General features: G+C 45.1%; 1 protein-coding gene across 1 annotated transcript in view; it reads right to left on the reverse strand.

The window, feature by feature from the left end:
• Gfpt2 (glutamine--fructose-6-phosphate transaminase 2) overlaps positions 1–14,839 on the reverse strand; it is a 44,923-nt gene continuing 30,084 nt past the window's right edge. Inside the window, exons 12-19 of the mRNA XM_087910679.1 lie at positions 14,713–14,810; positions 14,110–14,230; positions 11,817–11,974; positions 11,455–11,569; positions 9,186–9,313; positions 6,174–6,341; positions 3,640–3,801; positions 1–907 (exon numbers count right to left, since the gene is read on the reverse strand). Of these exons, the coding sequence (XP_087766805.1) occupies positions 863–907; positions 3,640–3,801; positions 6,174–6,341; positions 9,186–9,313; positions 11,455–11,569; positions 11,817–11,974; positions 14,110–14,230; positions 14,713–14,810 (995 nt within the window). The 3' untranslated portion in view covers positions 1–862. The remainder of the gene's footprint in view (positions 908–3,639; positions 3,802–6,173; positions 6,342–9,185; positions 9,314–11,454; positions 11,570–11,816; positions 11,975–14,109; positions 14,231–14,712; positions 14,811–14,839) is intronic.

The raw sequence follows: 14,839 nt of genomic DNA on the forward strand, positions 1-14,839 counted from the left end.
AAAAGTTGCACTGTCTTTATTGTCATAAAATTGCATAGTACATTGATTGTGCACGCTTTTAAACAGAGCACGACAGCCCCCTCGAAACCACCTTCTTGCATGGGGCTTTTCAGGCTGGTTTACTGTGAGGAGGAAGCAGGGACCAAAGTGCTGCCTGGGCTTAAAAAAGGAACCATGATCTGATTAAGCAGAAGTCAGAGAGCTGAGGGTTTTGAGCCCATCCGAGAATACTGAAATACTGAAAGAAGTGAAGACTTTAATTGAGCTCAAAGGAGGCATAGGAAGAGGGTAGAGGGGACTCACTGATGTCAGGGGACAGGAATCAGGAGCAGCTTATGGAGGGAAGAAAAGGAAAACGGAGACAAAGGGCTCATGCCTTGTGCCCGAAACTGAGATGACTGACACTCGCCAGGAGTGAGCCCAGAGACAGCATACTGGGTGTCCCAGCTGCACAGCCTGGGCATTTCCATGGCTACAGAAAACCACATACTAGAAAAATAACTTAAAAGCTATACAATCATCATTATAAATATTTCATCTTTCAAAACTAGCTAATGTTGGTTAAAAAAGGTTCACAGTTACTCCGAAGAGAGCGGTATCTCTATTGCACAGTAGTGGGAAGTCGGCTCTGGTCCCCGTGTGTAAACAATTCCTTCTCCTCAGTGACTTCAGGACACACAGAAACAGCATTTGCTGTAAGCAAAGCACTTGGGTACAAGGCACGTCAAAGCTGTCAAGCTCTACTGGGAGCACGAGGGGCCCACGGAAGGCCCACTTCTTTTCCCATGTGGCACCTTGGCAGTTGGTTCAGGTCTTGAATCAGACTGCAGGTGATGATGGTCTTCTCATGGAAGTCCTGTTCTCATTCCACGGTGACAGACTTGGCTAGGTTCCTGGGGAAGTCAACCTGAAAAGAAAGATGGGAGGGCAAAGGATGAAGCTCAGTCGATAGAGTCCTTGCTTATTATGCGCAAAGATACGGATTTCATCCCCAGCACCTCATAAAACAGACATGGGGGTACACAGACTTGGAAGGCAGGAGATTTAGAAGTTCAAAGCCAGACCCTGTCACAAAGCAATTTGTTCAGTATCTCACAGGTGCCAGTAACATGCTGTTTTTTCCCAGTCACCTCTAACCACAAGCCTGAACGCCTCCATTTTGAAAGTGGATTCCTTATATTGCAAGAAGCTTCCTTTAACTGTACAGCATTTACTTCACTTAGTAAATATCGGTCATGGCTTGACCTGTGTCCTGTTGTGCTAGTCAGATCTTTTACAACAGCTTGGTGGATACTGTGAAAATGTCACAGGTATGGTGGTGCTGCTCTCTTGTGACCTCAGCACTCAAGAGGCTGAGGGAGACAATCCAAGGCCAGCTTTGCCTACATAGCAGAGCCTATTGAAATGAACAAGCAAGGGTGGACATAGCCCAATGGGTAACAGTTCATACTGGTCTTCCAGAGGGCCCAAGTTCCATTCCTAGCATCTATGTCAGATGGCTCGCAACTGCCTGTTATCTCCAGCTCCAAGAGATCTGGGGCACCCTGCCATCACCTGAGTTTATATACAGGAAACCACACAAACACAGACACACAGACAGAATACACACACAGACAGCACACACACACACACACACACACACACACACACTTAAAAACAAAACTTCAGTAAAAAGCAAATAAACAAAAAATTTAATTTTTAGGATTAGGGGTATAACTCAGAGATAGAGTGCACAGTCTGTGTAAGACTTGGTTTGCCCAGGCGATGGTGGCACATGCCTTTAATACCAGCACTTAGGAGGCAGAGGCTGGTGGATCTCTCTAAGTTCACAGCCAGCATGATCTACAAAGCAAGTGCCAGGACTGTTACACAGAGAAATCTTGTCTCAAACAGACAAACAAAGACTTGATTTTACCACCAGTACTGGAAAAATTAATTAATGAAAAAATTCACATTTTTGGAAGGATACACATGAATTTCTCAAGATCTGTTACTTTATAGAGACTGAGAAGGAAATATGATTGAGGATTAAGAAAGTGAGCTTCCACTTGGTCTGCAAAAAGATATTTTATAAAATGTATAGCTCAATAAAAACAATGAAAAAAGGTATTTTATTTATATGCCAAGAAAAGATAAAAAATATACAACAAAAAGTTACCAAGTGTCAATTAGATGATATATATATTTAGGTGTCTGAGATATTATTCTTTGTACTGTTACAGTTTATAAATCTCTCAAAATAAAACTGTAGCCAGGAGGTGGTGGCACATGTCTTTCTTTTTTTGTTTGTTTGTTTTGTTTTGTTTTTTGAGACATGGTTTCTTTGTAGCTTTGGAGCCTGTCCTGGAATTAGCTCTTGTAGTCCAGGCTGGCCTCAAACTCACAGAGATCCGCCTGCCTCTGCCTCCCAGTGCTGGGATTAAAGCTATCAGTAAAAACAAACAAACAAAAACATAAGTGACATGCATCTTTAAGCCCACCACTCACGAGACAGAGACTGGAGGAGGATTTCTGAATTTGAGGCCAGCCTGGTCTACATAGCAAGTTCCAGGATAGCCTGAGCCACACAGGGAAAGTCTCATAAATAAATAAATAAAACCAAACCAAAATAAACCTGTAACACAGCATCTATTTTTTTTTAACACAATGAATTGTGTTCTTACACATTTGCTGGTGAGATCATAAACTGACTCTTTCCTGGGACGTAATTTCAATGTCAGCTGTCTCAAAATGTCAAATCATTTTCTCCACAATGATAAATCTTAAATGTGGAACAAAGGTGTGCATACAAACATGGTCACTGTAGTGTTATGCATAAAATGAAAAATTGGAAACAGCAGACTAGTTTAGCAATTGTTCAGAAAATCATGTTTACAATGGCAGCAGCAGACACGTCTCAGTGGTTAAGAGTGCCTTGTTCCACCAGAGGCTCTGAGTTAGGCTCATGTTAGCTCCAAGGGGATCTGATGCCCTCTTAGGGCTTCTGAGGGCGCTGTAAGCCCTCAGAACACATAGACATATAGATAAAAATTTTAAACTGAAGATTTCCATGGAATACTATATACAACTAAACGTTGTACATAATAAATTCATAGAGATGAATAATACAGGGGAGAAACACAATTTTAACTTTGATAAGAATATTAAAGCTTTTGTTGCTTTTTCTTTTTGTATTTCAGCCTCTATGTAGCATAGGTTGCTTCAAATTTGTAATTTCCCTGCACTAGCCTCCTGAGTGTTGGCCTTCTAAGTATTCTCCATCAGACCTGGCTTGAAATTTTTTTTTAAAATTTGCTTATACAGGAGAAAGAATTGAATGAAATATTAACCAAATTGAGCAACGCTGCCTGTGGATGATGGTTTATTTTTTGCAGTTCTTCAGGAATCTAAGCATCCTTAACATGAAAGTTACTTTAAATGACATTATTTCTCTGATTACTATTTAATCCCAATAGGCATTTAAAAACCAGAAAAAGCAACTTTGCCATTACATATGTAATGTACATATCTATGCATTAAAATGGTACCCTGTGCCCCATAAATACGAACAAATGTCAATAAGAAATAAAAATGCATCGATATAAAGGAACTTTAGCTTTCTATCTCTCTTTGCTGCGCTTATGCAAATTTTAGACTTACATCATAGCCTCGGAGGACAGCCAGGTGGAAGGACAGAAGCTGGAGCGGAATCACACTCAGGATGCCCTGGAGACAGTCAACCGTGTGGGGCAGTTCGATGGTTTTATATGCGAACTTGGAGCTCTCAGTGTCATCCTTGGAACACAATATGATTGGACGGCCCTAAAGCAGAGATAGGTTCAAGGAAATGTATCTCTGAAAGAAACAAACCCTCTCTTGCATCCGGCAGAATTTCTGGCATTTTCTGGGGTCAGCATTACTGTTGTGATACTATTAATCCTTCGATTTAGAATTACCCGTGAGGTCGTGGACATGTGTGCCACATGGAGAGGACAGTGTGTGGTGCTTCTTGGGGTGTTTCTTCTCCTTCCCTGGTCAGGTGGCTGCACTTTGCACCATCCTTCAGGATTCATTTGTGCCTTTTCCTGACCCACTCCTAACTCTAACGGGCCTCATAATCCAGCAATGGAAATAAAATCACGAACAAAGATGAATTGCGGATAAATGCCACAGGGGCAATAAAACATGAGTGAAAGACATTAGTAAGTTTTGTTATGTGTTAGAATTGGCTGCCTCCAAGCACATTTGTGAGGGATTATCTAGATTATGCTAAGCGAGGAGGGATAACACATCCTGAAAGTGGGTGGCACCATTCCCTGGGCGAGGGTCCTGGCCTGCGTAGAAAGGAGAGTGTAAACCGAAGGCCGGAAAATGCCGCTTGCCTGCCTGCTTCCTCAAACCCTGCTACCATGACAGACCCTTGAGCCATGAGCCCAAATAGCTTCTTAAATGGCTTTCATCAAGGTATTTTATGAGAGCAACCAAGAAGTAACTAGGATAGTCTGAAAGGGCAAAGCTAGGTCAGCTAGGCCTAAATAGTAAGTTCAAGTCAGCCTTGGCTACATAGAAAGAGCTACACAACTCTTCGCATTGGACTATGAAGCTATTTACATTAAAACCTTTCTCCTACCCCAAAACAATAGGAAGAGCCAATGCAAAGGCTCGGAGAAAAGAATGGCATGAGTGGGAATCGGAGCAGGGAGAAGACCTGGAACTCAGTGGGACGTGGTAAGGGGCCGTGCGATGTAGAATGGGGGAGAGGTCACTTCAGTCTTATGGGAAGCTGCAGTGAGAGGGTTTTCAGTAGAAAAGGGCACAATTGTGTTTTTATACTAGTATCCTTTTAATTTCATTTATTTTTTTCAGACAAGGTTTCTCTGTGTAACAGCCCTAGCTGTCCTGGGACTCACTTTATTGACTAGGCTGGCCTTGAATTCAGAGATCTGCCTGCCTCTGCCTCCTAAGTGTCAGGATTAAGAGTGTGCACCACCCCCCGCCTGGCTTAGTTCACTAATTTTATACTAACTTTATAGACTAGTTTTTACACTAACCATTTTGCTGTGATTCGTGTGGCAGTGGCATCTTACTGGATTTCACCTACCTGTACCTTCATGAGTCTGAGTGGTCTCTACCCTCCTGTCTCTGTGAGGCCTGTGAGTCCCTGGGAGGGAGCCACTCTACCTTTGGACTTGGAGCAATGAGAAGTGCTACTGCTCACGGTGGGGTCCCTGCACTATGCTTGAGTTTATTGCTATCAAGATAACTCATGATAGACCATAAGTGGTTTCAGGATGGGGACTGACCACGTTAGAAAGGTAAGCAATGGTTAGAAAGTTGAAACTGTGTCACTAAGAACAAGTTCCATCCATGTCCGCTTATGAAACCACAAGGAAAGTCTTGAAGTCACAAGGCCAAGGGAGCACGCTGGTGACACCTATCAATGTACCTGGAGAGGGACCTCACTCTAAGACAACAGGAGCTACCTATCTGGAACCTTCACACTACGGCTTCTTCTTCTGGGGCAGGTCCTAATTTGAATCCTTTATAATAATCCTTTAATAATAAATATTGCCCTTTCGTATATTCTATAAGTTGATCCAGAGAATTACTGAATGTGAGGGATTTGGGGAACCCCCAAATTTGCAGCCAGTCTGAGGTTTGAGCGACCCTTAGTTTGTGGGTTTAGATGGGAAGTGAAGTCTGATTAACTGCAAAGTTAGCATCAGAATTGCATTAACAGAAACCCTGGAGGGAAGCTCCACCCCTAGGACGCTGTACCTCCTGTCTCCAGTCCTAGGATCCAGAGCAGCTCAGTGACAGTCTGCTCACTGGCCCTCACTAAGGAGCTGGAGAATATGACTCTGGTTCCCTGCTAAATGTGTGTGGTATTCAAAAGGGCACCCAAAGGGCTAGTGAGATGACTTAGTGGATATATGCTCTGCCAACAAGGCTGAAGACCTGAGTTCCAGCCCAGAGCCCACATGATGGAAGAAGAGAACCAACTCCTACAAGCTGTCTCTGATTTCCATCCATCTGCCACAGCACGTCCATGCCCCTCTTCCACATTAAAAGATAAATGTAAACAAAAGGGGACAGGACAGAGTGTGGTCACACCTACAGCAGCAGTCAGCGAGATAGGCACGTGTGATATAGAACAGGTAAACAGAAATCTTGGTCCGCAGAAGAGGCCTCACCTGGCGGGCAGTGACCTGCTGCAGGGCATTCTGGCACTTGGTGAAGCAAGGATCCTTCATGATGACCATGATGACCGGCATCTGCTTGTCGACGAGTGCCAGGGGCCCGTGCTTCAGCTCTCCAGCCAGGATACCTTCTGAGTGCATGTAGGTTATCTCCTTAATTTTCTATGGAGACACAAGTTGGGATCAGTATCACACTGGGGAGACAGGGGGCTGCAACAGAGAAGACGGGGGACAGAGGAATGCTGGGAGAGGGGGTTACCCTAGGGTAAGAGCTAAAGGTCTCTAAAGGTCAGCTATGAGGATGGGTGCATAGATGGATCAACAGAAGTGTAGGATGCTCTGGGCCGGGAGAGAGGATGGGCTGCTGTCCAGAGCTTGAACAAGGTTGTCCAGGTAGCAACTCGCAGCCTCCAGGAACAACAGTGACACCTCTCTTCAGTTCCATGCACAGTCATGTAGCCAGACAGAACGTTAGAGTCAGTCTAGCCTGCCTTCACCCCCACCCCCACTCCCTTGACAAGCCACTTGGCCTTCCCAGTTACCACAGATAATGGTGGCATTGTATTCTTAGATATGCTCTTATTCAATTAGACGGCTAACCATTCTCCCAATTTTAGATCCTTAATCACATCTAAACAGTTGTTTAGATTGACTTATCAAGTAAATTCCCATACCCCTATTATGTGAATTTTTCCCCCTTTTGTCCAAGTAGATCCATTTTCATTTGCTGTGAGGTTTTCATCATTGCACCAATGAGAATCTTAAAGAAAAGATTCCTCCACTTGTCCAGAACGAGTTATTTGGGTCAGGCAAACCCCGAGAGGAACGAGGTTCCTCCTTGGAGACTACAGACAGCTGGCATGCTGGCCTCCCAGGAACCACACAGGGGCCATTGACTTGTGCCAGCAGCAGCCTAGACATGCCTTTCTTCGCTCGGAGACCAACTTGGCGGCATGGCTGAATGCACATCTTTCATCAGCAAGGCTTTGCCACCGCAGCTGACCCCCACAGCCAGAGAGCAGAACTAGCAAGGGACTGAAAGTGTACCCCACCCAGGCTTTTCCTCTTCCGTGCCCCTGTTCCTTATGGGAGCCGGACTCTTGTGAGTGACCCGTGTTCACAGTGCAGGGATTGACTGAGCTGGGAAATGCGCCAGGGGTTAACCTTCATGGTCAACTTGGTGGGATTGAAAATTTCATATAAAAACAAACTTCTGGGCATGTGCGAGAAAGCTTTTAGATTGGCTTAATGGAGGTGCAGAGACCCGCCCTCAGGGTGGGTGAAATGGTTCCATGGGCTGAGATCCTGGACAGAATAAAAAGGAAGCTGGACGTCAGCATCTGTCTCTGCTCCTTGAAGACACAGTGTGACCAGCTGCCTTCAGCTACCCCCAAACTGAGAGCCAAAACAAACACAAACCCTTCCTTTCTCAAGTTGCTTTTGCCAGGCATTTTATCTTGGCCAGGAGAAAAGCAGCTGACACACATGTTTGGTCTCCGTCCCTAAAATCCTTACAGTGTTCATAGTGAGAGGTGACTTTCCTTGCTAATGAGAGCGACAGGACAGGTCTCTATAGTATCTAGAGATACGCTGGTGTAGAGAATTGGGATTTCCAGCTTTACGACACTTTATCCTTGTAGAGCAGACATGGGTTGAAAGCTAAGTTCATCACCAGTGGCCGATGACCAAATCAATTAAACCTATATAAGGAAGCCTCCATAAAAACACAAAAGGACATCTGGGAAAGATTCTAGATCACTGAATAAATGGTTCCAGGAGATTGGCATGATCAGAGACGATGGAGAAATGCCACATCCCTTCCCAGACACCTTGATCTGTGTCTCTCTTCCTGCATCTGGGGTTCATCAGCACACTTGGTCGTAGTCTTTACAATGAGCCAGTCATATAAGGAAAGATTTAGTCTGCAGAAGATGCATGTGTTGAAAGTTGGCACTCAGAGGTCAGTTTACTCCCAGCTACAAACATCTGCAATACTCCCTAGATGTCTTCTGTGAACCACCCATTGACAGGGTATGATAAGGAGGAGAGCCAATATCCTTGGCACTCCTGTCCTGGTTCGCAGTGATGTCTTACCTGCAACACGAATCCCTTTACTCTCTTAAGGCATTTTGATCAATAGATAGCAAACTAACAGTCTGAGATGTGGAAGCCCAGGAGCCAGCTCTGTCAGCCTTCAGCGGCCCTACACTTCCAGCGCCTCGTCTCAGCCCTCCCAGCTCTCTCACATTGCTAGTTTATAGTCATGGGTCAAAATAGGTAATCATCAATTTTTTTTTTTTAATTCAGGCTCACTGCTGTGGGAAGGCAAGGTCTTCCCCCTTTGGAAGTTTGAGATTTACAAGGAAGATCTAGAAAGATCTCGCAATTTCCAGCTGCCAAAATCCTTCCCAAGGTTGCTTCTGGTAGTGGACCTGAATTTGATTTTACTTCCTCTTTGCAATCTGTGTGTATAGAGGTGTGTGTGTGTGTGTGTGTGTGTGTGTGTGTGTGTGTGTGTGTGTGTATACCTTGATGTCACTCCTCAAGATCCACCCACTTTGGTTTCTGAGACATGATCTTTTATTGGAACCTGGTGCTCCCCATTCAACTAGACTTTCTGATCAATGAACCACAGAGATCCTCCTGTCTCTATCTCCCCAGTGCAGGGATTACAAGCACATATCAGTTTTTTTTTTAACATACAGATTCTCAGAGGCCAGGCACTTGAAGAAGCTTCACCCAGTGCCCTTTCCCCCTCTCCCCAGGAGACTGAGAACTCCCTGGGGACAGATCACCTACTTCACTTATTTCTGTGACTCTGAGGTAAGAGGCAACGCTCAACGCAGGCTCTTTAGGGTGGCTAGTGGGTTTGTAAACCCTTCCCTTCCAACACTGCGCCCTGCCCTCCTTTCCCACTGACTTCTTACAGCATCTCCTAAACCTGCCTCCTTGTTGCTCTGAGAAACTGTGTTACTGGAAGTGGAGGCTGGGCAGAGAGGGACTCACCAAGGCTCCTTCCAGGCATGTGGCATAGTTATAGCCCCGTCCCATCACCAGGAGTGACCTTTGTGTGTAGAGCTCCAGGGCCAGGTCATGGATCTTCTCATCCAGAGACAATACTTCTTTGATCAGCTCTAAGCAATGCAAAGAGACAAGGGCGAGAGCCTGTCATTCTGACTTCCAAACATTCACAAGGAAAATCATTGGCTCTAACAAGATTTAGAAATATATTGCTCAGGAGACACTGCTTCCGTGCATTATTTAGAAGGGCTTTAAACTTAGTTCTGCGATAACTTGGGATACTGGCCAGAACCTTGTCAGGCTGGCAGTTCCTGTCTGTGTGAGTATGCTTGTGACTATCTATCTGTAAGGTAGGCTATAAGCTCTCATTTCCAGCTCCATGTCAACAGGAAGTAAACCAAGAGCCAGAGAAAATAAAATCACCCCCTGGGAAGACACAGGGCTGAAATTCCAAATTAACGCCTCAGTTCCTTGCCCTGGGCTGGGGCTCAAGGCAAAGCCAGGCCAGACCTGTTGTGCTCAAACTTCCTGATCCTGGGACTCTATTAATACTCTTACTCTTGCTAATTACTGTAATCCTCAAGAGCCTTTGTTCTTGTGAGTTATAACTCTCAACATTTATTGAATTTGAAGATAACACTAATCAGCTAGGCAAGGTGATTTATACCGCCTTTAACTCCTGCACTCAGGAGGCAGAGGCAGATGGATCGCTGTGAATTCGAGGCCAGCCTGGTCACCCTGCCTTGAAAAACAAACAAACAAACAAAAATTTAAAAGTACAGCTTCATTCATGGGAAAATCATTGGCAAACAGTAACAATAATAAGCCTATAATGATTTTTTTAAAAAAATGAGTGAGGGGCTGGAGAGATGGCTCAGAGGTTAAGAGCACTGCCTGCTCTTCCAAAGGTCCTGAGTTCAATTCCCAGCAACCATATGGTGGCTCACAACCATCTGTAATGGGGTCTGGTGCCCTCTTCTGACCTGCAGGCATACACACACAGACAGAATATTGTATACATAATAAATAAATATTTTTTAAAAAATGAGTGATAAGAATGGTATTGTTGGACATCTTTTAAAAAATTGTTACATGTATTTGTGTGTATGTTCATGCACACACACACACACACACAACAATTGTATGTAGAAATCAGTTCTTATATCATGTGGGTTTGGGGGATCAAATTGGGGATCCGACATGGCAGCAAGAGCCTTTACCTACTGAGTGATCTTAGCAGCCCAACACCTTTATGTGATTTCAGTGCCTGACCTTTTGATAAAAGAGTTGACACCAATCTGCTTCTCCGTTTGAACTGCTGTGATTTTTGTCACTGTTACTGGAGTACAGGTATGTAACCGGGCCTTACAAAGATTGGTCTTTAGAAAAGGGAAAGGTTTTAAACACCTTCAACTAATTAGGAGTATTCTTTGATTCTGCATCAGACAATAAGGAAGTTTCTAGAAATGAGGAGTTAGCAAGTGTGCAATATGAAACATAGCTGAAGTTTCTTCACTTTGTTTTCTGTGGCCTGCTTGCCACTTAAATGTCTCTTTCACAAAACTCAGTGATGTCATACAAAGGCCCGGAGATAGGCAAATCTAAAAATGGACCCCTTTAGTTACAAACTTTATCTTACAAATCACCTTGTTAAAAGTTGTCAGCCTCTTAGTTGAAAGAAAGAAAGAAAGAAAGAAAGAAAGAAAGAAGGAAGGAAGGAAGGAAGGAAGGAAGGAAGGAAGGAAGGAAGGAAGGAAGGAAAGAAAGAAAGAAAGAAAGAAAGAAAGAAAGAAAGAAAGAAAGAAAGAAAGAAAGAAAGAAAGAAAGAAAAGAAAATCTGGGATTTGGCTAAGCAGAAACAAGCTTTCCAAATTCTAAATGATGGTTGAAAATTTGACCTTTGTTATTGGCAACAAGTACTGTTGTTTGTTTCACTTGAGAAGCCGGGCTAACTAACTTCCTTCATTCTAAGGTAAACATCCGCAAGAACAGCAGCTCTTGCTACTTACTGACTGAAGCAGTCAGGAGAGGAGGGAGGAGGCCCTGGAGTTCTGCAGACAACTGAGGCTTTAAACCTTGGCCTAGCAGGATTTGCTGGGCAGTTTGGGGAGGGGGGAGAGTAGGATGTATCATTGGATAGAAAGATCTAGGAGAGAGTCATTAACAGCATCCTTTACATGAGAGTCAAGGAAGAGCGAGACCCAAAGGAGCTCAGTGAATTTGAAAATACAGAAAGCCACGTTCTGGGACTTACCAGGTAAAGATCTGAGACCCCGGATGATCTCCTGCCTCCTGTTCTGTAGAGAAATTCGGTCTTCAGACATCATCAAACCAAACATCACCAGGGAGATGAACTGGCTGGTGTAAGCCTGGGGATGAAGGAAGGGGGACCGTGAAGACTTCAGCTCAGAGGTGTTTAAGGAGATAGGAGAGCTAAACAGCATGGACAGAGACGGGGGTGGGGGGGGGGAGATGGAATGGCAAAACAGAGATGAGAGGAAGGGAGAGAGCGGAGGGGACAAGAGCCAAGGTGCCAAGGTGCAATTGCAAGGGCACCCATCTCTCCAGCTGACGCCACCACCCAGGTTCTCCCTGGAGAACACAAACATCTCCTACCTTGGTGCTGGCCACTCCGATCTCCGGCCCTGCATTGATGTGAACACCACAGTCAGTCTCCCGGGAGATGGAGCTGCCCACAGTGTTGGTGATGCCCACGGTCAGCGCCCCGCGGTCCTTACAGTATCGCAGCGCCAGAAGCGTGTCTGCAGTCTCACCTACAACAGGGGGATGTTATCGGTGCTAGTCTGCAGGTGCTAGGCCAGCTAGAAGCCTCTCCTCCTCTCCTCCCTGCTTCCTCATTCACCCCTCCACCTTCTCCTGCTTAGACATTCAAAGCCTGGCCAACCCTTGAAATGAAAGTAAGGGTTCAACATCCTTTCTGTTGTCTCTTAGATTGAAGATCTCATTACTCTTTATGTAGCAAGCACGTTCTTATCCCGTTTCTTTGAATCCTTATGTCAACTCCATGGAGGCCTCAACCCCACTTCCCTTCCGGATGAGGAGTCCAGAGAAATGAGACTCTTATCTCCAACCAGGCCTTGCAATTGGCTTGGAATGCCGTTCTGGGACTCTAGGCTGCCTGGGTCGGATTTGCTGAGGTATAACCATTGAAAAGCAAGACTGCCCACATGGTGCTTCTCAAATAGAACTTGCTTGATGGAAACATTTCTTGCAATTTCCCAGTGTAGACTCAAGTAGTTTTTCTAATTAGGTCACCTCGACAGCGTAAGCTGGTACTAACTCCCGATTTGCCAATTTTAAAGAAACTAAAGCAATATGAGGCCGATATAAAAATCAAACCCAGTGAATTCTCAACCTTCTGATTGTGCCATCCACATGGTCACTGCTCTTGACTGTGTTCAACTTAGCTCCTGACCTGTCCCCAAAACTGGTGTCACCAAATGCTTCCAGATGGTCTGACTCCCCTCTTCCTTTTTCTCTTTAGATGGCTGGGTTTCCAGCACATGACTTGAAGTCAGCATCGGTTAGAGAAGGTAGAAAGAAAAGGAAAAAGATGGAACTACCTGCATTAGCCCCAATCTTGGTAGCTTGCTGTTTGCTTAAATCTCTTTTTAAAACAGGATACTTCCGTCCATAGATCTATGGGCTGCCCCTGTACTGTTTTCATGTGGAATCTACCTACTTTTCTGTTACTTTCCCTACCTATTCATGAACTATGTTAAGGCTCTGAAGGGAAGGTCAACCCAAAGGCAGGCAGTTAGTCAGTGGGATGATGGATGATGGATGTGTCTGTATTAGTTTTTCCCAGCTTGTCGTGAAAATGGAAATGGTATTAAAAATTCAAAAGGGAAGCAAAACTAAAATCCCCCCCTAGGATATTAGAATAGTATGGCCAGTTTCCAATAGTGATAATGACATTCTGGGTTTATGCTTCATCATCTTTGTCTCACATTCCCAATTATCTGTGGAGATAGCTGTCACATGGATTGGGATCAACTTCCAGATGATCCAGAAGAGAGGGCAGGTGAACTGCACACATGAATGACCCTAAGTTGGCTTGGTTGGTAATGTCTAAGGTTAGATGACTCATTATATGAATATTCCTACTTTTATAAAGGTTTAGAATTCACAAAAATCGAAATATTCCACAAAACCTCTTTAAATCTCTAGATGTGGCTCCAAGGCCAAGCTAAGCTGAAGTATACTTTTACCTGGTGTGAGGAGGATGCCCAGGTACTCACTCAGCTAAAGGAAAGCACTTAACCAGAACAGTGTCTCTCCATGCCTCCCCCTGCTGGACAGTGTGGACACTGCACATAGCAGACCTCCAGAGTTTGGACACAGAGCCTACTACGGACTGAATAAATACAAGGATGGGACTCTAAACCCAGTAGAATGAGAGTTTTCTTTCTCCTCTAAATTAAGCCTGGGAAACACTTAGGAGCACACTGGCGAGCATTCTTGGAAGACTTTGAATAGCAGGGCACATCAACTTCTCCTAAATCTTGCAGGGAGCTCCATGGATGCTGCTCTCATGGGGAAACACCTATGCTGAGGAGGGCTATCCCTCTGAGTCACCCATGGTCCCGTAAGTAACATCAATAACCTCACTAGCTCACTAGGCTAGCCTTGGGTGGAATCGTTTTTGTCTGTCCTGTGGGGTGAAAACATGTTTGGTCACATTTCCCCAGGAAAGCTCACACAGTAGGGTACAGTGTTGCTGGTAACAGACGCTTTTAAGGGTTTAAATGACCCAGTGTGTGAGAGCATGTGTGGTACATGGCGGGCGCACAGAGGCACTGGAAGAAGAGGGAAAATGATGTTGTCTAGAGAAGAGGGGTTGGAGATGAACCAGAGAAAACCTGGCCATGCCGTCTGTCTCCCTTACCTGATTGGCTTATGAAGAAGCAAACATCATCCCTGAACACAGGTGTGTTCCTGTCCAGAAAATCACTGGCAAGTTCAACCATCACAGGGAGCTCGGTCAGTTCCTCTAAAACTTGCCGTGTCTGAAGCCAAAAAGAATAGACCCTGAATGCTGGGCAGTGGTGGCGCACACCTTTAATCCCAGCACTTGGGAGGCAGAAGCAGGCAGATCTCTGTGAGTTCAAGGCCAGCCTGGTCTACAAGAGCTAGTTCCAGGACAGGCTCCAAAGCTACAGAAAAACCCTGTCTCAATCCCCCTACCTCCCAAAAAAAGAATAGACCCTGAAGTCAGTGATGGGCTTTATAGGGACACTGGGCACTGGGCTTCAAGGACAGTTTATGACATGGTCCCTTGCTGTCCCAGTGGTATGGGAACTCCAGTCACTCATAGGCCACCTCACCAGATGAAAGGACTCAGTACACTTCTCAGGCTGGCTCACGGGAATGAGTCCAAGGATTTGGTCAAATCCAGAGGCCAGCGTATTACAGCACTGTGACCAGCATCTTGGGTCTAGGCCGCTGTTAACCTCCCAGGACTACCTACGGTCTGGCGGGTTGCACTTACAGCCACAGCAGCGTGGTAGCTGGTTCCACAGCCAATCACGATGAGCCTTCGGCATCGTCGAATCTCCTTCAAATGGTCCTTCAAGCCACCTAGGAGCACTGCAGGACACGAGGCAGGGTATTAATGT

Source organism: Myodes glareolus, chromosome 9 (assembly GCF_982192425.1).
Source record: "Myodes glareolus chromosome 9, mMyoGla1.1, whole genome shotgun sequence".
NCBI lineage: Eukaryota > Metazoa > Chordata > Mammalia > Rodentia > Cricetidae > Myodes > Myodes glareolus.